The sequence below is a fragment of the Adelges cooleyi genome, unplaced genomic scaffold (assembly GCF_023614345.1).
Source record: "Adelges cooleyi isolate 19-005CV unplaced genomic scaffold, UGA_ACOO_1.1 ACOO_flye_CR_arks_rails_tigmint_CR_PRNA_376, whole genome shotgun sequence".
NCBI classification, from domain to species: domain Eukaryota; kingdom Metazoa; phylum Arthropoda; class Insecta; order Hemiptera; family Adelgidae; genus Adelges; species Adelges cooleyi.
The window spans coordinates 2,559,747-2,579,563 of NW_026096053.1; the positions used below are offsets into that span (position 1 = coordinate 2,559,747).

The 19,817-nt window shown below is 30.9% G+C and overlaps 2 protein-coding genes and 1 non-coding gene across 6 annotated transcripts in view; all 3 read left to right on the forward strand.

The window, feature by feature from the left end:
• Positions 1-7,259, forward strand: part of LOC126840589 (LIM/homeobox protein Awh) — a 36,806-nt gene extending 29,547 nt beyond the window's left edge. For both annotated transcript variants that reach the window (XM_050576440.1, XM_050576441.1), the window contains 4 exons: positions 1,950-2,167; positions 4,977-5,231; positions 5,325-5,459; positions 6,070-7,259. In XM_050576440.1, the coding sequence (XP_050432397.1) occupies positions 1,950-2,167; positions 4,977-5,231; positions 5,325-5,459; positions 6,070-6,152 (691 nt within the window). In that variant the 3' untranslated portion in view covers positions 6,153-7,259. The remainder of the gene's footprint in view (positions 1-1,949; positions 2,168-4,976; positions 5,232-5,324; positions 5,460-6,069) is intronic.
• A 933-nt stretch (positions 7,260-8,192) lies between these two features.
• Positions 8,193-8,281, forward strand: Trnay-gua (transfer RNA tyrosine (anticodon GUA)). Its single transcript is given in 2 exon segments — positions 8,193-8,229; positions 8,246-8,281. It is a non-coding gene; the product is annotated as a tRNA-Tyr (tRNA).
• Positions 8,282-11,460: 3,179 nt separating this feature from the next.
• Positions 11,461-19,614, forward strand: LOC126840613 (uncharacterized). 3 transcript variants are annotated; one of them, XM_050576472.1, is made up of 18 exons: positions 11,461-11,572; positions 11,663-11,774; positions 12,274-12,300; positions 14,673-14,705; positions 14,787-14,846; positions 14,935-14,967; positions 15,263-15,316; positions 15,456-15,485; positions 15,650-15,718; positions 15,817-15,843; positions 15,951-16,016; positions 16,261-16,284; positions 16,358-16,438; positions 16,590-16,817; positions 17,767-17,790; positions 17,959-17,988; positions 18,913-18,942; positions 19,476-19,614. In XM_050576472.1, the coding sequence occupies exons 2-18, from the start codon at positions 11,687-11,689 to the stop codon at positions 19,493-19,495; spliced, it is 924 nt and encodes a 307-aa protein (XP_050432429.1). In that variant the 5' UTR covers positions 11,461-11,572; positions 11,663-11,686; the 3' UTR covers positions 19,496-19,614. The 3 variants fall into 3 exon arrangements, with proteins under 3 accessions (XP_050432429.1, XP_050432428.1, XP_050432430.1); XM_050576471.1 differs by having other exon boundaries at positions 19,552-19,598; XM_050576473.1 differs by having other exon boundaries at positions 11,500-11,572; positions 11,709-11,774; positions 19,552-19,598.
• Positions 19,615-19,817: the final 203 nt, after the last annotated feature.

Sequence of the window (19,817 nt, forward strand, 5' to 3'; positions counted from 1 at the left end):
AAAACTGTATTTATTTTTATTTAGTTATTTGATATATTGAAAATTTGGTAGTCTCTTGTTGACGTCCAAATCATGTCTTGCTTTAACGGTAAATCTTAATTCTTTGATATTATTGTCATTACAATCTTATAGTATTATTGTATTCTCAACTCTTTTTATTTTTGTTTGCCGAAGGAAAAAAAACGCCGGGACAGAGACATAGTGTATTTTAATATTACATAGTTTTGTATATCTACATTTTGAGATCTTCTTTCTGTCGCTTTCTTTCACATATATATATGTGTGTGCGTTCTTCCAGAAGTATCTTCTAACCTCACCCTATCTACTATGCTAGGCCCGGCCAAGCCCCTTTGCGCACCGGAGCTGATTGGACGGCCAATTGGATTAACCGCCTTTGCACGCCCGCACACGCGCCCAACTGTATAAAACTTTCCCGTTTCCCCTTCGGTTCCCTAAGCTTAACGCATCCTACATATCCTTTTTTCTTCTGTGTTAGTAGTTACGTTATCGCGTTTTATTTTTATTTATTTATTTGCATAATAATCAATATGTATATGTTTAACATTTGTACAAGTACATTGTGAAATTATCGAAACAAAAAAATGTACAATTTACATATAATGCAAACTAGAAAATCACAACAGTACAGTTATAAAACATACAAAAAAACAGTTGATTCTCTCTCCATCGGTCAGCTTATCCCTTCGAATGTTTAATTGTTTTGTACCTATATTTGTATAAAAAAATACCACATCTTGTGGTTTTTTCCGAAGCCTTAGTCATGATGTCGTATTAGAAAAACAAAGTGCGTAATGCAATGTTTTAGTAGTCGTTGAAAAAAAAATGTTTTGTTCTTTTTGTTTCAAAACACTTATTGTTCGACGGCCATTGCGATACTGACGGTTTGTCACTCACCTTTTCCGGTCACGCCTAACATTTGGTATAATGGAATTCTCACTGAATGGTTTCATGCAAGTTTCAAGATTTCAAACAAATTTTTATAACCTATCCAGAATAGCGTATAAAATAATTGTAAATTGAATAATCGTAGAGAGACGAGATATTAAATCCAAAAATTTATACCACTATAATTTTACAACATTTATTGACAGAGTTTACTGGTTACAGTGAATGTTGTATTATCATAGCGATACAGCTTATACGTAATATTAAATATAATAATTGGAATTCTGTCTGTGCGATATTTTTCTATACATACGTAGTTCTGCTATATATAGTGCTATTGCAAAGGTTCATTTCCAAAAAAGCGTGAACGATTCACAGGTTACACGTGATATGTGTGTATAGCATCCCCTCTACGCCAATATAACCGGATTATATGCTGTGTACACAGAAACTCAATTCTTTATATTAGTATGCACGCGCCATATCTGCTGGGTGTTACCCGTTCAATTTAACACGGCGGTGGCCAGGTTATCGGGCCAATATTATACTAATAATATATATTATTCGCACGTTGGGAAAATATATGGAAATAGACTCTGCAAGGCTAGGCGTAGGCACAAATATATGCATCCCCATTATAGTACGCCGTTGGTATTATTCGTTGTGCATGAACCACTGTATGACTCGAAAAGTGATTAGTTCGATTGTAATAGTTACATGATACTTCACCACGACACTAGTGTTGTTTTTTAAACTTATCATTATTCATACTAAACACCAACTTACACTCAGACATAACTGTTGTACGCAATATATAATAATATAAGGATCTCTATAATAATAAGTTCAATGTAGGTCTACGGGTAACCGGTGTTTGGTGTTTATTACCACTTATTATTTGGCATTAAATAATACAGACCTGTAGCTTAAAGTATACAAATTTAATATGACGTATAAAACTATAATTTGTATTTGTCTTGATTGGATTTCTTTACGGTTGCATACAAGAGTCGATTTTACCATTCGATTGATTATTGTTTCAGGAGCTTCGGTACAGTGTGTTCAAAGTGTTCCAAAGGCATTTCCGCTTCGCACTGGGTGCGCAAAGCTAGAGACCACGTTTATCATTTGGCGTGTTTTCGATGCGACGCTTGCGACCGACAACTAAACACCGGCGAGGAGTTTGCGCTGCACGAAGGCCGAGTGCTTTGCAAACCCCATTATTTGGATATCGTCGACGGCGGCACGACCAGTTCTTCGGGTAAGTTTACAACAATAATTATTGTCAATTACCGCAGTCTCTGTTCGTCGATTGACCCGGCAAACGGTCTGAAGAAACATACTCAAATTAAACCGAACGCCCACCAATATAAACTATATAATATAGGGATGTAAGCCTTCGGAGTAGAGTTAACGCAAACAATCGGCCAACTCTGCTGTCGTTCGTCTAACGCGATTACCCTTTGGCAAACGTGTAACGCGATTCCTTTGAAACTTTGATTCCGCCGTGTGTCTAATCAGCGTGTCGTTTCCGCCGCCGCCGCCGCCCGTTTACTCAAGCCTCTGTCTACAAAGACCCTGTCCCTTCGGCAACCACTCCCCCGGTCGTACGCTTTACTATCTTAATTAGGTCAACTAGGTTTGGACCGAACGAGGAGACGAGCGCTCGCATAGGGTGGATACGACCGAAGTAAACCGGGAACAGACTCATTGTTTATCTGCCAACCGTGAAATCGCCGCGCTAAATCGAATTCACCCTGCAATAATCAAATAATAATAATATATATATATATATAAATACATTGTCGTCCGACGATTGTAAAAAGAAAGCAAGAAAAAAAACCTAACCCCACACCGCATTCTCAGTCATCCGCCCACTATGATGTCATCAATGGGTCGGTGATGAGAGCGGACCGCTGATTTTTCTGCACACACAAGTACCGTACCGGAAAATCGCGCTAATTCGATTCATCCGGCACCGTCTTGTCACGTTTCCCTCCCGGTACATGTACACATAATAACGGGTTACCATTGTGTGTTGTTGCGTATGACCGATACGCGACAAAAGCCTTATTTATTATTTTCGAATTGATTGACGTTTACAAGCTGACTTTTGAGTTGCCCCCGCGTGTGTATTGTGGGCGAACGCCCCGAATATTAAAGATAGTGTACGTCGAAACAATTTGCAGTGCAACCCCGAGCACGCACAAGTCGCAATTAATATGTAATATAATAACAGTGTTGTTATTGTTGTCCCCGCAAAAGATAAGGTTAAGTTAATACAAAGCTGTTCTGTAGGTAGGTATAGCAACTCTGTGTCAGAATATTGAGGACAGCGCGGCGTTCGGTCGTGGAATACATTGTACATACATATAACATGTATGTTATATACATATAACGTATATATATATAACATTCGACCGGATAAAATCGAACCATTTTAAAAATGTTAACGAACCGATTGTTTTCTTTTTGCACTAGGAACAAACGCGAAAAAGTACGTCGTGAAATAACCATGTGGAACATTAGAGAAAAATATATCCATTATTTTTCAAAAATACAATTATTACTATTCTCGTGGCGTATTTTGCGTGAGAGCCGTTTCGAAAAACCACACTGAGGAAGAAATAATAATAACCTAACCTATCCGTTGTAATAAAAAAAAACTAAAACCTACAAGTTCGGTTATTCTACCTACAGATAGACTATGCACTGATAATAATCGGTGAATAATAAATGATAAACACATATTTTATTCGGAAGTAATAATAATTATGATAACGTCACATAATATTACACTTAAATAAAACTGCAATTCAAAAAAATAATATAAAATAGCATTTATATTGTACAAGTAACACGATAGCAAACGGCTTGTGACGCCTTTTTCCACATACCGAGGCGAAGGGGAATATTTAAAAAATAACCTGTTTTTCGATACTGTCGTTAAACGATTTTTTTTATTATAAGGAATTTAATTATTTTTGTTTTTTTTTAGTATCCGGTAACCGTGATTATTTATCTTTATTTTCAGCTCAACGGTCTAATGTAAATGACCTACCTGAAACGTGCTCTGTTTTTCTCGATACTAAAACTAAATAAATTAGTTAAAATTATTTAAATTTTATGTTTTTATTGTGATACTTGGATTAACATTGCTTTATATTAGTGTAATGTTAATAAAACACGTTTGCTTTTTTGGTAGAGCAATTATTATGTATTAGTTGTATTTCGAGGGCATGTGCTGAAGGTTAGGACGGAAGTGTAAGGGCTCGCGTTGACTAAGTGAATAGTGCTTACAAACAGCTTAATCCAGTACTATCGTGAAGTGTAATAGCGCAAATTCAACTTAGACGCCTGCTCGGGCGCGACACAATTTCCAGTTGTTCCCAAAACCCCACTCGGTTGCTGCAAGGGAATAGGCGCTAATAATAATAATATATTGTTTGCGATTTGCATAGTTATCACTTATCGAGTAGGTATAAGAGACGATAACGATCAAAGCGTCAACACGTATATAACATTATAATAAACATTTTACGACCAGTACTGAACAAACTCCGTATTCTACACCTTCTACACGATAATAGTACATCCGTATCGTGCTTGCCTTCACAACAACCGTAGCTTATATTATTATACCTACCTACGGGTACATTTCTATATTATGGTGGGCGCCGGCCAGTTATTCAAATCACACGCGCTATCATATACAACAATGTATAATGAACGGGCGATACGGGGGAGGGCCCCTCGAACGTCCGGCCGGGCTTTCCGTTGAAAAGGGTTAAATTCTTCGGTCTGTAATTATCCGGACGTGCACATTCCGGTCAATCACGGTCCCCGGCAAGAGGGATACAAACTGTGCAATCGTCGTCGACGGTACAAGGTCTCGCGTTGTTTTGTCACGACAACAAAAGGAGGGTTGCCAGCGTTTGCCGTAGCGGAAAACGCTGTCGTCGGGTTTTCGAAAACATGCATTTAATTTAATAGAATATGTACATAACACCTAAAAATATGCTTACTCATTTTACTACATCCTGGTAAAAACGACACGTTTACCGTTACAGAAGGAGGCGATTCCGAAAGCTATCACAGCAAGAACAAGGCGAAACGCGTGCGGACCACGTTCACCGAAGAACAGTTGCAAGTGTTGCAGGCTAACTTCCAGCTGGACTCCAACCCGGACGGCCAGGACCTAGAGAGGATAGCGCAAATCACCGGCCTCAGCAAGAGGGTCACGCAGGTTTGGTTCCAAAACTCGAGGGCCAGACAGAAAAAACACTTGCACACGGGCAAAGTGAAAAGCACACCGTCGGGCCTCCGTGAGTATAACAAAAATAAAAAATTACCCTCGTCTCTGTTATGATATTTCCGCGTTGAGTTTACCATGTCTAATTTTAAACGTAATCTCACAGTTCACCATCAAAACGGTTCGGAAAATCACTTCAACAGGCACATAAACCTACACCTAACGTACTCGTTCCAACAACCACCGTCGTCTAACCATTCGCACCAACGAGGATCACCCGTTTACATGCCGCAGACCACGGGTAAGTCGTAAAACAAACAAATATATTATTATATTTATGTCGCCGGTAGTTTTTGTAAAGTGTTTGCAATTATTATGTAGCAATATTGCCAACATTGTTGACTATAACTGCACTAGTTTACCATTGCCGAGATGCGATTTTGTATCAACCCAATTGAATCAGTCAACATATCAAATGGCAATGCTTCAGTAACCTATAATAATTTAAGTGGACAAAGTAAAGGTTTTTATAATCGACTAGGTGCAATCAGTGGTCGATGTGGATCAAAATATGTGGGCGATAGAACGGGGCTAATCTTGTTAATCCTAAAATTTGAGTTTTACAAAAAAATGAAATTGTTGTATTTTTAACTTGTATTACCAATTTAATTTTGGTTTGAAAACAATTAATTTTTAAAAAACCGAGAGGGATGGATAATTTTTAACAAAATATGTGGGGGCTGGAATATACTAGCTAAAATAAGTGAAGGGTTGGCACCCGTATCTCCCTCCACTTTGACCATTGGTTATATTTTAGTCACAATCGATTAGGTTTACAGTTCGGTAGTGATTCAGATGTTTAACATTTTAAATATTTTTTTATAATAAATGTTTTTATTTTTTTGTTACAGCCTCCGAGAACTCATCTCTGGACGAACTATCCCAGGACTCCATGATGATGTGTTCGGTGGGCAGGAACAGTGATCCCGTATGAGAAGAGGACCGCGGTGGCTCCGCTAACGGTAATCGCCCTCAACAGGTTCAACCTCCCCAACCACCGCTGCGCTAATGCTAAAACTATATTATAATATTAAATTTATATTGCGTTAAATTTGTTTACTTTTATTATTATTATTTTTTGTTCTTCTGTGATATAATCGTAATTTAAGGTTAATATTATTATTATTATTAAATTTTCGGATATTTTGCGTACCCGATGTTTTATAAACTTACATAATATGATATTATTAATATTATATATTATAATAGTATAAAAATATACAATTATTTTGTACTCATAATTATCACGACCGATGATAGACGGGTAGAGATATTGGAAAAAAGTCACGATTTAAATTAAGTTATACGAGTTAGTGTATAATTTACAATTTATATGTAGCACCCGTACTCTCATCACCTAACCTCCGACGGCGTTATTTTGCGTTTATCACAATATCAAGTTACCATTATGTATAAATAGCTAAGCCCCTATATTTTATTACTATTATTATTATTGTATTTGATTGTATGCGCAATGTCTTCTATTTCTGCTGGCTGCACTACATCTAAATATGTTTTCAATCTACATACAATCTTACACATCCCACGCAATCCCTGCGACGTCGGTTTTATTGTTTATTCGCCACCCGTCACCGTCTTTTTTGTTCTATTTTAATAGCTTATAGTTCCTATGCAATTTTTTTTTATATCACCGGGTCCTTTATATTGTGTTATCGAAACGGAATAAAATGATTTTATACCTAAATAAAAAAAAAAGTATTTTATTTATTTGTAATAATGCCCATGAGAATAATAATACAAAAAAATATATATATCTATAAATACACTAGAATTTCTTGTATACATTCTTACCTATTATATTGTATAAATACCCATACACATAGTTTCTCGCACACGATTCGTATTGTGTGTACCTACTTGAAATAGATAATAACTTATTATATAATTTGTCTTGCCTACAAACGACTAGATGGTAAATCATTTTAACGTAGTCAGACGCTTACATGTATAACTCGTTATTAATTATTACAATTATATTACGTTTAAAATGATAGTTATTATTGTAAAAATTGAATTTTGCAGAGTGTATTGTTTCTATTTGAAATACATGTTGTAAATACGTCTAATAAAATATAACCGATATAGATGCAATTGCAGTAATCGTTGTATGTATGTGTTTGTGTTATAATATCTAAATCCCTTCTTATTTTGTGATATGCGTTTCCGAGTAACAAAACCGTTGAAATAAAAAAAGTTTACTTCCAAAATGATATATTTTTCAGATAGTATGTACAACTGACGCGAGTTGAGTGTCTTTATGAACATGATGACAATACATTTTTTTAAAGCTAATGTAAATGAAATTGTCAATAAGTTGTGCCATACCTAGTCAGAACAGAATAATACAATTGTTTGTCAAAATTTGCATATATTTTGGCCTTTATTACATTTGTTTTTTATTGATCACTTTTAGTATTTAAAAAAAACCGCGTTCCAATGTGCCATTGTTAGCGTTCAGCAAATGTAGGTATTTAAAACATAATGTACGTTCCTACTTTTTATATGTATATAAATTAATCATTCCTGATGTATAACTTACAAGTCACTAGCCTATAATCTTGTATATTTTGTACTAAATTCACTGGCATTGTCTAACGCTATCTAGTGGATAAAGATCTAACTTCAAATACTCGCTGTTGACAGAAATATAAAGTATTATCACAGTGGCGCATCCAAAGGGGATTGGTAAGGCTAGAGAGCGTTGACTCGAATACTATTGATACCATAGTGCTAAAACCTCAAAGTGTACTAACATTTGTAAATAAAATAGAATAACATAATATTTGTCATTAAACCATATAATTCTTCAAGTCTGTTCCAATGTATAAAGTCATATTATACCCTCAAGGGAGAATGTCGTTGCATGTGTTATGATTACTAGTGAAAGTAATAACGTTCATACTCCGTTGTTATATTTTGTTTAAATGCTCTAGTATTAATTGTAATTAAAGAACCTTCGGTAGCTCAGTTGGTAGAGCGGTGGACTGTAGTGTACTGTACATAGATATCCATAGGTCGCTGGTTCAAATCCGGCCCGAAGGAACAATTTTTGGAGACCTACTGCTTACTTTTTTTTTGTATTTGTATATAACCCAGTTTATTGCACATTATGAGTTATATGCACACGGAATTCCATAATCGTTTACAAGTACAAATCATTTAGATACCCTAATACGGCAGTTAACTTAGTAAAGTTTTTACACCAAATTCTCTTACAAACATTTAATACTATTAGAATTTACACAATTTTGTTAGTTTTTTTTTAAATAATTATAAAAAATGTATAGGTTTTTATTATAGCGTTTTTTTGGGAATAATTTTACCACTCTTAGTTACAAATAAAAATATCTAAAGACCTGAACTCTACCTGTATCACTACTATGACTACTTTATCAAACATTAAGAATTATTTAATGAAGAAAACAAATCTGGTTTTATTATTATACTTGATCGAAACATTTGTTTAAAAAATTGTATTCCTTATATTTATGTTACCCATTATTTAATAATGTTTACTTATATAACAAAAACCTTAAATCTATACGCAGATTTGAATGTGTATGAAATACATTTTAATAACCTTAAAGACCTGGGAGTATCTCTATCTATATATAATATGGTAACAAATGGTAAAATTCGCAATACCTAAATAGGAGAGGTCCAAAAAGTATATTGTAAACAGTAAAGTATATTCAATCCCAATCGTATTATACAATGCTTATAATATGATTAAGACCCCGTAAATACGTTTTTCGACACACTTCATTATACCGTGCTAACGTTCTTTAAATCCAGTTTCCCTACCTGGTTGCCTAAAAATATAAAGGATCTTGTTAAAAAGAAAAAAACTTGCTCTTTTTAAGTCAATTAGTAACTTGGCCAACTACAGATAGTTTTCCTTACTTCGTAGTTCAGGCGCGTTGTAAGTTCGAGGCTAATAAGTGTTTTAGGTGTTTTGTATTATATTCTAAAAGATCACGTCTTGTTAAGGAGCCCAAAAAGTTGATACGTTAGGTTCAAATGAACATACTATTTTAACATAGTGTTTCGAATTATTTTTGTATTTAGCGGCTGTTCGATTTTATATGGACAATATTATTTTAGAGATGAGACGGTAACAAAACGGCAGCCAACCTTACCGGCTGAATATCAATGAATGAGTTTCGGACATGTGCTAAGTATAGTCTCCTCATTTAGGGTGTAGGAATGTGAATCTATTCACTTATTACTCGTTAGTATTTAATAGAGTATTCTTAAATAGCATTTATATTTTATAATAAATAATTTCGTTTAGAGCGTTTACAATAAAATTCAATAGGAAACACCAATATGCGATATATGCAACACCACCGTGTCAGTAAAGCACATCCTCACTGAATGCATGAAATATGAAATCATCCGAAAGGAATCCAACATCCCAGATCACCTCCAGGCAGCACTTCACCCCAAACTTCAGGCAGAACGTAACATCATTCAATTTCTAAAAAATCAAATCTACTCTCCCTTATCTAAAACAATTGTATATTTAATGTATTTATAATTCTTCTCATTATAATATAATATATGTATACCAAAACTGTACGCCAATGACCCTGCAGTCGAGGCTTTTGAATAATAAAAAAAAATAAAAAAATAAAATATAACTCAAAATGTAACTATATTTAAAAAAAGGTGTTTGCGATTTCTGTTTTTTGCCACAGCCATATGGTGTTTTTAAAACAGTGGAAACAGATTTTACAATTTATTACGATTCATTTCTTAAAATTATTTTAATGGTTTTCGAGAAAAAAAAGAGTACACTTGAGTTAAAATATGTACAATAAATAATTTAAACATATTGTTTTATACAAGTATATATAACGCGGGAATGACAAGAGTCACTAAACAATTATTTGCCAATTTTGATGTACGCCACAACTATAACGTTGGTTATTTACCTATTTAGTAAAAACAGACATATTTTAATATTGTATCAAAAAATCAACTTGGATATGAAATTCTATTTGGGATACCGACTGTGAGACGATTAGAGGCCGGTCGGTCAAAATATATTAGTTTTAATAGTGTATTGAGGCATCATCAGTGACAGTCAACAAGTATTTTAGTAACCCTACTTGGGTTTTTAGAGTGACGGACTCAAGATTGATAGCATATCAACAGAAAAGATTTAGTCTATTTTGACCAAATCTGTTAAATAACAAATCTGTTAATGATCTGTTTAATACAACAGAAATGCTACAACCAGGACAAACCTGGTCCAATTAGTGTGTAAATTTACACAGTGGCAATCAAATATGACTTAGGTAAATGAGATTTTCTGTAAAATTATATTATACTGTTTCCAATGAAAGTGATCTTATCACTGTCAACCAAAGTATAAATTTAATATCTAAGATATCAGGAAAATTCTTAAAAGTATTTTTTTTTGGCCATAACAGCTAGTTAAAAATATTTTAATAATAATTGGTTTTGACTTGGTACTGTATACGGTTAGGGGATCGTACATCAGAATTATATTATAATTTCCGTATCACAGAAAATGAAAGTAATACGTTTTGCACAGTTATAAATTTTGTTTTTGCTATTTTAGTACGCACCAAGTATGATAGACTGTGGTATAATATGGTATACTACTACAAGCTGTCCCGACCCAGCGTTGCCCGTGTATTGGACACACAATCAGCTGATCGGATCACTGTATCCCTGTAGTATGAAAAACCTTAGAAATGTATTGATAACTATTGATACTATTGATAAACATAATTAATCATTTTAATCAATTAATTAAAAATTAAAAACATGTTCTATCGGATCAAATTGTGAATCTAAACATTTCTCCAATCAACTCAATCGCGCAAACAAAATTTTATAAAAATCTGTCCAGCCGTTTAGGAGTAGTTTGCATACTTACACACGGACAAAAGAAATATATATATATATATATATATATATATATATATATATAAAGATATCTGTAAATCACACATGGTGTTATATATACAGACATTACTAATAATATGATATGTATAAAAAATATTATAAAATAATAAAATGAAACTCATTTATATTGTTTATCCCCAAAAGCAATTAAAATTGTTTTTTTTTTACATAAAATTAATTATAAAAAGTTTTAGAACGCTCATAACTCACAAACACTTGTGTTTTTTTCTGGTATTCATAATTTTATTTACACAGAATTCTACTTTATGTACCTTGACTGACGATAAACCTATACAACTTTAAATTATTCTACACATCCATCTCAACAATATCACATTCATTGGCCTCGCTACAGTCTTACACAATTTCAAAAAAGAATACGTACTTAGTTGTGTAAGTAAAACGTTGTATTGATTACATATGAAAAAAACTACATGAATTTCATTGTATTTATAACTTAGTGTATTATCTTAATTTTTTTAGTGTAAAGTCTTACCTACATATACAATGAAATACGACATGACTTTAGGTATACTCGTGCTGATCATTTCATGTGTCTTTTTCGTTACCCACAGTTTTGGACAAATCACTGAAGGTAATTTAAAATGTTGGTAAAAACTATGCAAACATGTCACTAGTTATTTACTATGCTAGTTTCCACTTATTGTTTAAGTCAGTAAATTTATGAAATATCACGTTATAAATGCGTGTAAAGTTTTCTTATCCCACATACTAAAAATATATTTAAAAAATATTTTATTGTAAAAATACTTTAAAATCCTATGATAGGAAATGAAATATTTTTAAATTCCCTAAATATTATATTTTTTTTTACAACGTTGAGGTAAAAGTTATAAAAATATTTTGTGTTATTAAAATTTGATTAACTTAATCTCTGTCATTAACTTAATCAAAATTACAATTCATAATCTATTTAATTAAAAATATATTATTTTATAAAACGATTATTATAATTTACCCTTACCCAAATCGGCATTAACCCATATAAACTAGACTGTGCTTAACCAAGTAAATAATTACTTTAACATCATCAAATGTGCTTTTATATTTTAGATATTATAATTTTTTTTCAGCCTGCTTAGACGAAATAATTAAAACAAGTGAGTTGTACACCATTGTCGTAAATGTCAGTGTCTTAGTTGGTAAGGAGAATGGGTGTCTTTTCATATCAGTACATCCATCTCTTAAGAAAATTGGTAGTAAGTACAGCTCTTATTTTAAGGCGAGTTCCTGTAGCTAATTCAACGTTCAGTTAGTATAAACAAAATTATGTATACAAGGTGATCATTTTACCGGGACCACTCAAATCTAATAGGGTTAATAAAAATTGATTTTTTTTTCATTATGTTTTTATACAATGTCATTTTTGTTTGTTTTTACCCCCTCCCAACTTTGATAGCGACTTTTGAAACTTAAATGGTAACACATACATGCAATTAAATTTTTTCAATTGAGAATAATGTATTAAAATATAGTTTAAAAAAACTAAAAAACACGCTTAAATAGTAAAATAAACTAAAAAGTAGAAAATACTTTTCAATATAGAAATCAATTAATAAAAAATAAATAGTATTATTGTGAAAAAAGTGTGGGGCGCTTTTCAAGAACTGATATATGTAGCACCTCACGCTTTTTTCACAATAATACTATTTATTTTTTATTAATTGATTTCTATATTGAAAATTATTTTCTACTTTTTAGTTTATTTTACTATTTAAGCGTGTTTTTTAGTTTTTTAAACTATAGTTTTTTTATTTTCCACTTTTTAATTCGATGTGCTTTATTAGTTTTTTTAAACTTTATTTATTTTCCACTTTTTTAGTTCGATGTGCTTTAAAATCGTGTTTTTTAATTCTAGTACATACGTGTCTCTATTACTTGAAAACTTCAGGTAAACAACAACGAATACACGCATGTACGTTCGGTTGCCTATTTCTTTTAGTTACATAGTTACACACAAACAAACATACATACATACATACAAGTGAAGCTAATATAAGCGTGTTAAAAAATATTGACTAGTCGATAACTAGTTTTGGTTAACTATTTTTGATGTTGTTGAAGTTTCAAGTTTAGGGCAGGAGGAAAGGTAGAGTATAGTAATATTTTTATCTGAGCGCACTTTTTAAGCACACTTTTCTTCCCATCCTAACTTTTAAACTCATATAACTTTAAAATTAGTTCAAACCAGGTTGTCAACCGGTCAAAAATGTTAGTACATTATTCTCAATTTAAAAATTTTAATAAATGTATACGTTACTATTTAAGTTTTAAAAGTTTCTCTTAAAAAAATTAAGTTTGGAGAGGTGAAAAAACAAAAAAAACAAAATGTAAAAACTGAGATTACATTGTACAAAAACATTATTGTATTTTGGCAAAATTGCTACACCTAACGTATTTTGGCAGCAATGTTACCATGTATGCGTTGATGATGGCAACATTGCTGCCGAAATACATATACGCTATAGAGGATTATTTTTGTTGTTAAGGATATTGAATTATTTTTTTATAAATATATATATATTATATAATATATATCGTACAAAACCCACATAATAAATTTCCTTAACATGGTGTTAGTAGACGGGAAAGTGCCGGAATTGTGGAGGAAAAGTATTTTGGTACCAATATATTTGAGGGCAAGGGAGATGTGCAGGCTGCAGCAGTGTGGAAGTTATAGAGGTATAAGACTGATGAATCATAGTATGAATGTTTGGGAGAAGGTTATAGAAAAGAGAATACGGAGTGAGGTTACAGTATCGAAGAATCAGTTTGGGTTTATGCCAGGGAAATCAACATGGAACCAATATTTTGTATGAGACAGATTGTGGAGAAATACAGGGAGAAAAAAAGAAAACTGTTCATGGTAATTATAGATTTAGAAAAGTCATATGATAGAGTTCCCAGAGAGGTTTTGAGGTGGACGTTAAGGTAAAAGGAGTGCCGAAGATGTATGTGAAAGTAACAGAGAAAAAGTACAAGGGTGAAGAGCGTGAAGAGCGTGTGTGGCAAAACGGAAAATTTTAGTGTAGCGGAGATGAGAATGCTAAGATGAGTAGAGTGACTAGGTAGGTTAGAATAATAAATTAATACATAATAGGGAGTCCAGGAATTGCATCAATTGTGAGGAATATGAGAGAAAATAGGTTGAGATCGTTCGGTCATGTTATGAGGACAGGCGAGGCAGAGACAGTGAGAGTTGTTATGAAAATGAGTATAGAAGGAAGGAAAGGAAGAGGAAGATCGAAGAAAAGGTGGATAGATGGAATACAGAGTGATATGAGGATAGCTTGGGTGGTTGAAGGAGATGTAGAAAATCGAGCTCTATAAAGGTGTAATACTAGGCTGGCTGACCCATCTGTAGTTGAGAGTGTAAGACGAAGATGAAAAAGAAGTACACTGTACATAACCCACATAAAGATAACATTTATAATTTATAAATTTAAATAATTAATTGAACGGCCTGTTTCAGATATCATGCTTAAAGCTTTAACAGTAACTAGAAGTAAATATATGATATTTTGTCTAGTTTAAAAATCACCTTAACTAATAATAATTATATTTAAAATATAATTTAAATTTATAGAAGAAGGTAATAAAAATTGGAATGGAAAAATTAAGGAACACGAGTTAAAACGATTTGGTGGTTTGTTATTATTTTTTTATTTAATAAAAGAAAATCGTTCTAAATTTGATGATTAATTGTAACTATTTATTATTATTTTCTGTTTTAGACATGAATTTTAATACTCTTATATCAGAAGAAGGTAAACCGGTGTTATTCCAATACGATTAAAATATATCTAAACGACGACAATAATAATTATTAAAATATTTTAATAATATAACACTGAACAATATTATATTTTTTAATAATTGTCTTGATATTGATGGGAAATCTAATATTTATAAAAACAATTAAAAAATAGATTTTTTAATTATTAAACGGGAAATAATATTTTCAAACAAACATGACATTTCTTGACACATTCGATCAAACATTTATACATTTTTTTATAGTTTAATTAACATTATTTGTAAATAACATTATTGTTTTTATAGACAAAATTGAGGAGATAACCAATCTTTTGATTCAAGATTGCAAGGGAATAAGTGGTTTGTATATAATTCTAAGGTTAACGTTATGTTTATAAGAGGACTCCTAGTTTAAAAATTCTTATCCTGCTTATTATAAATATAGTTATCTTTAAAAATGTATGCGAGTATATATATTTTATAATTTTTTTTTTTGCAGGAGTATTTACTAAAACTCTTATTCCAAATGGTAATATACTCGTTTTTATGTGTTATCTAATTACATAATATTCCTACTTTAACCTTTTTTTGTATGTATGTATATATATATATATATATATATATATATATATGTATTATATTAAAATGGTAGTGTAACATAATAATATGTCAGGTACACAACATTAATTTTAGGAAATGACAATTCATCTGGAAGACTAAAGAAAGAATTGAAAATTCAAAAATTTATACGTGATGTTGTGGGTAATACATTTTTTTAAAATTATTATATTGTAATTTTTATAAATTGCTCATACCATATCAACTCCGATTAATATGCAATCATTATAATTTAATTTCAGGTTTCAAAGAAAACCAACTAAAAAAAAGTATTGTTTTTTTAAAAGTTTTTTAGCATTATAATTTATTTTTCAAACATAATACAATCTAATAGTAACAATGATTCAAATATTTAATGGGCAAATTATATCTTTAGACGATAAAGATGTAGAGAAAATGGAGAAGAAGGAACGTTACGTATACTTTACCAAGCAAATGAATAGTACGTACTTACTAAGAGTTCACTTAGAAGAATATAATTTATTTCATAAATTAAATAATCGAATATGCTGATTGTAAAACATTCAATATATATATAGATGTTAATTAGTTAATGTAAATTTTTATTTAATTAAATTAATTGATTTAAAGTGTACGTAAGAGTAACAGTTCTAATGTACAATTTTACATAATATCTTAATACAATTTATAATTATATATACATTTTTTTTGTTGAAAAATTATAGAACAAATAAGGCAAGAATCCGCAAGTAAATATAATCAAACTATACAATGTTTTCTTTAAAATAAAGTTGATATATTCACTTATACGTTCTTATATAGATAAAAGCGATTATATCAGTGCCATGGCGGAACGCAAAACAGCATTAAATGATTACATAAAAACAGAAAAGAATAATAGAAGTAAATTTTGTTTAAAACATAATTTAATGTAATTTATATTTTGTCTATACATAAATATTACAACACAGTAAATAACTTAATAAATGATTTAACCGGTATCGGTTTTTTTTTAAACAATAGTTGTTTTTGACAACAAATATCTTTATTATAGAAACAATACAAATGTGTAATCCGGATTCGACGAAATGTATATTGATGGGCTTACAAAAAACTTTAGACGCACTGCCGGATGTGTTTAACATTTATACAGCTAAATGTGATGGAGAGATTTGTCGGATTACTTTGATACAAGACCGTGTGAAGACAACCCCGATTTATTCAGAACACATCGATGAAATAAATAGTGAAGACGAATATGAGTCAACAGAATTGGTTACAGGTGATTTTGTAAATTAAGAGTCTAGCATATAAATATAAAGTTCAAAGCAGCGATAATTCTCTGTACCACCTGCGTTTTTCCGTTATACCGTTTCCAAAACTTTTCTTGATCACGAGTAAAAATGTAATTTAGTCGAGATTATATTATCGAATAAATAACGGGTATACCGAGTTGTGCTTATAAATTTAATTTGTTATTGAAAAAATGGTAGTACTGAGTAGTATATTATACTTCTATATTGCTAATAGAAAAATCTATTATAAAGTAGAAACGATAGTGGGGTAACATTTTTCCCAAAGAGGAATTTATATGACATAACATTTTAATTTTTCAAATTATTGGTGGGGCACTTTTAGAGAGCCATGCAAATTAATAATTTCTATTTACCCTTAAATTAGTTGACTAAACTAAAATCTATAACAGTATACATTTTCTTGAAAACCCCTAAAAAACTTGTTCCATAGAAAATGTATTGTAAGGAAATATTTGTAATAATTGTATGAGAGAAGTGTTGAAGCTGTATGAACGCTACCGTTATTTACTTGTATTTAATTGAACATAATGTTATTTACAAAAATGAATAATATAAGATCAAAGAGAATAATGGTAAACGTTGGAAAGGAAGCGAAAGTTCTCTGTTAAAATGTCCAATCGCAAAATATCATTAACTTTTGTGTCTTGTATTGGAGACATTAAAACCTCAGAATTCTTTTGTCCGGTTTGAACCTGGGAATAAAATACCAAATGTTTTTAATGTGTGGAACTGGTAGCCGCCTAAGAACTTGAGTGAATTCGTTCGATAATATTTGTAACACGATGTACTCGTTTTATATTGATCCGTAGAAATCCATAGAGAGTAGGTACTATTCTAAAACTAAATTATGGCTAACCACTTTATTATTATTTAAAAAATATTTTACGGTTTTAAAGTACTCATAAATTATTTCAGACGAGGCCGGCAAGTCAGGGAAAGGTAAATAATATACAACGTATGACACCAAGATTTGTCAGTTTTAATTTCCTAAAAGTGTCTTAGTTCAAAGAGATTCTATAACTAAGTTATGACTAAATATTGTAATATAGGCTTTAATATTATTTAAAAAATATTATATGATTATTAAGTAGTCTTAAATTATTTCAGATGAGGCCGACAATTCAGGGCAAACAGAAGGTAAATAATATACAATGTATAACACCAGGATTTATCTGTTTTAATTATACAATTATGAATAAACCCTAGCCACAATAAAAATATACTCATTAGCGTATATACATATATTACGGCGACTATGCTGCCATCATCAGCGCTAACCGCACACTGAAGACACATCGGCAATACATCCTCCTTATATAGCGGCGATAATCGGCGGATAAGTCCCAATTTACAAACTTTCTTTATTTTTTGACATCTCAATGGCTTTTCTAATTTTTAATTCTCAATAGGTTTTAACGGTTTTTAATAATTGAACTGAGTTTATGTTATGGTTAGTGTTTAGTACGGGTTCAGCAACTGGTGATCTATTCTTGATTTTTCCAAAAATAATTTCCCTCTACATTTTCTTAGGAAGACATTATAGTTAATATAGAAATGGGTATTAAAAAAGTTGATTTTCAAAATCAAAAACTGAGAATCTAGCAAACAAATATTAATTTCAAAACAGCAATAAATGTCAGCAACAACTACCCTTTTTCATACTCCGTTCACAAACCCTTTTTAATTATAAGTAAAAATGAAATTTAATCGTGATTAAAATTTAAATGAACGAATAAATAAAGGACACATAGATACGTTACCGAGTTGTGTCATAAATTCAATTTGTTATTGAAAAATAACTATATTAGTAATAGAATAATATATTACAAAACCATATAGGCGGCTTTCTTGTTTTTTAAAAATGATTATACAATTTTAAAGTACGCATAAATTATTTTAGAAGAGTACTTCACGTCAGGACAAATAGAAGTTAAATAAAACAGTTAAAGTGAAAACAGACATCAGAATGTTATGTTTTGAAATAGACATCTAAATTATGGCTAAACACTGTATTATAATAATATTATATCACTTTGAAAATATACTTATATATTGTTTTAGACGAGGCCGAAAAGTCAGGGCAAACTGAAGGTAAATAATATACTGTATATAATACCAGAATTTATCTGATTTAATTACATTGTTTTTGCATGAATGAATAAATAATGGAATAGTTCATTTTTTATTTAAATTATAATGTATTCAAATAATGACAAATTTTGCTGGACCCTCTATTAAAAAATAGCTTATATCCAACATTGAAAAATGCTCAAATTAAATTGTTAATAAATAATTAAGTGTTTGTTAAGATTACAAGAGGCATCTGACTATAATGTTTTGGAGTAGACATCTAAATTATGGATAAACACAAAAAAATTAATAACACAATAATAACTACATTTATTAAATTTGAAGTTATTTTTTTAATTCTGTTAATGTATATATTATTTCTAAACATTGGAATTTTTTATGTGATTATGTCACTTTCAGCTATAAGTTATAACATTTCCTAAAGAGTAAAGACCTGTGATCTCCCCTTAGTTTTGCACCTTTTGTTTGTATATACTAAATACGTATATAGTTGTACGAATTGTAATAATAATAATAATAATGTTATGTTTCAGGTACGGAAGAGCATATTTAATATTTCTTTCATTGTAAAACTAAAATTGTGTTTTATTTACCTGTGTTTTACAATAGATTATATATACAATATACAATATATACAATAATATATCAATATACACGTTTGAGTGAAAATAAAAAAACAGTTAAACAACAGATAATTTTGTATTCTGTAATACCATTAAACTAATATAGTTAATCAATATAAAGATTTGACGGCTTTACTATTAGTAGTATTACAAATTTTATGGTACAGCTTTAATGAATGTATTTTCTTATCAAATCTATAAGATTGATTGAATCTATATTAGGTATAATATTACAAATACTTACTAAGGTTA

Excerpts from the sequence above, each read along its gene's own strand:
- LOC126840613 (XM_050576471.1), top strand. The coding sequence starts at position 11,687 with ATGAAATACGACATGACTTTAGGTATACTCGTGCTGATCATTTCATGT. Across the intron at positions 12,301-14,672 it reads AGACGAAATAATTAAAACAA|ATATCATGCTTAAAGCTTTA; the intron begins GTGAGTTGTACA and ends GGCCTGTTTCAG. Across the intron at positions 18,943-19,551 it reads AAAGTCAGGGCAAACTGAAG|ATTATATATACAATATACAA; the intron begins GTAAATAATATA and ends GTTTTACAATAG.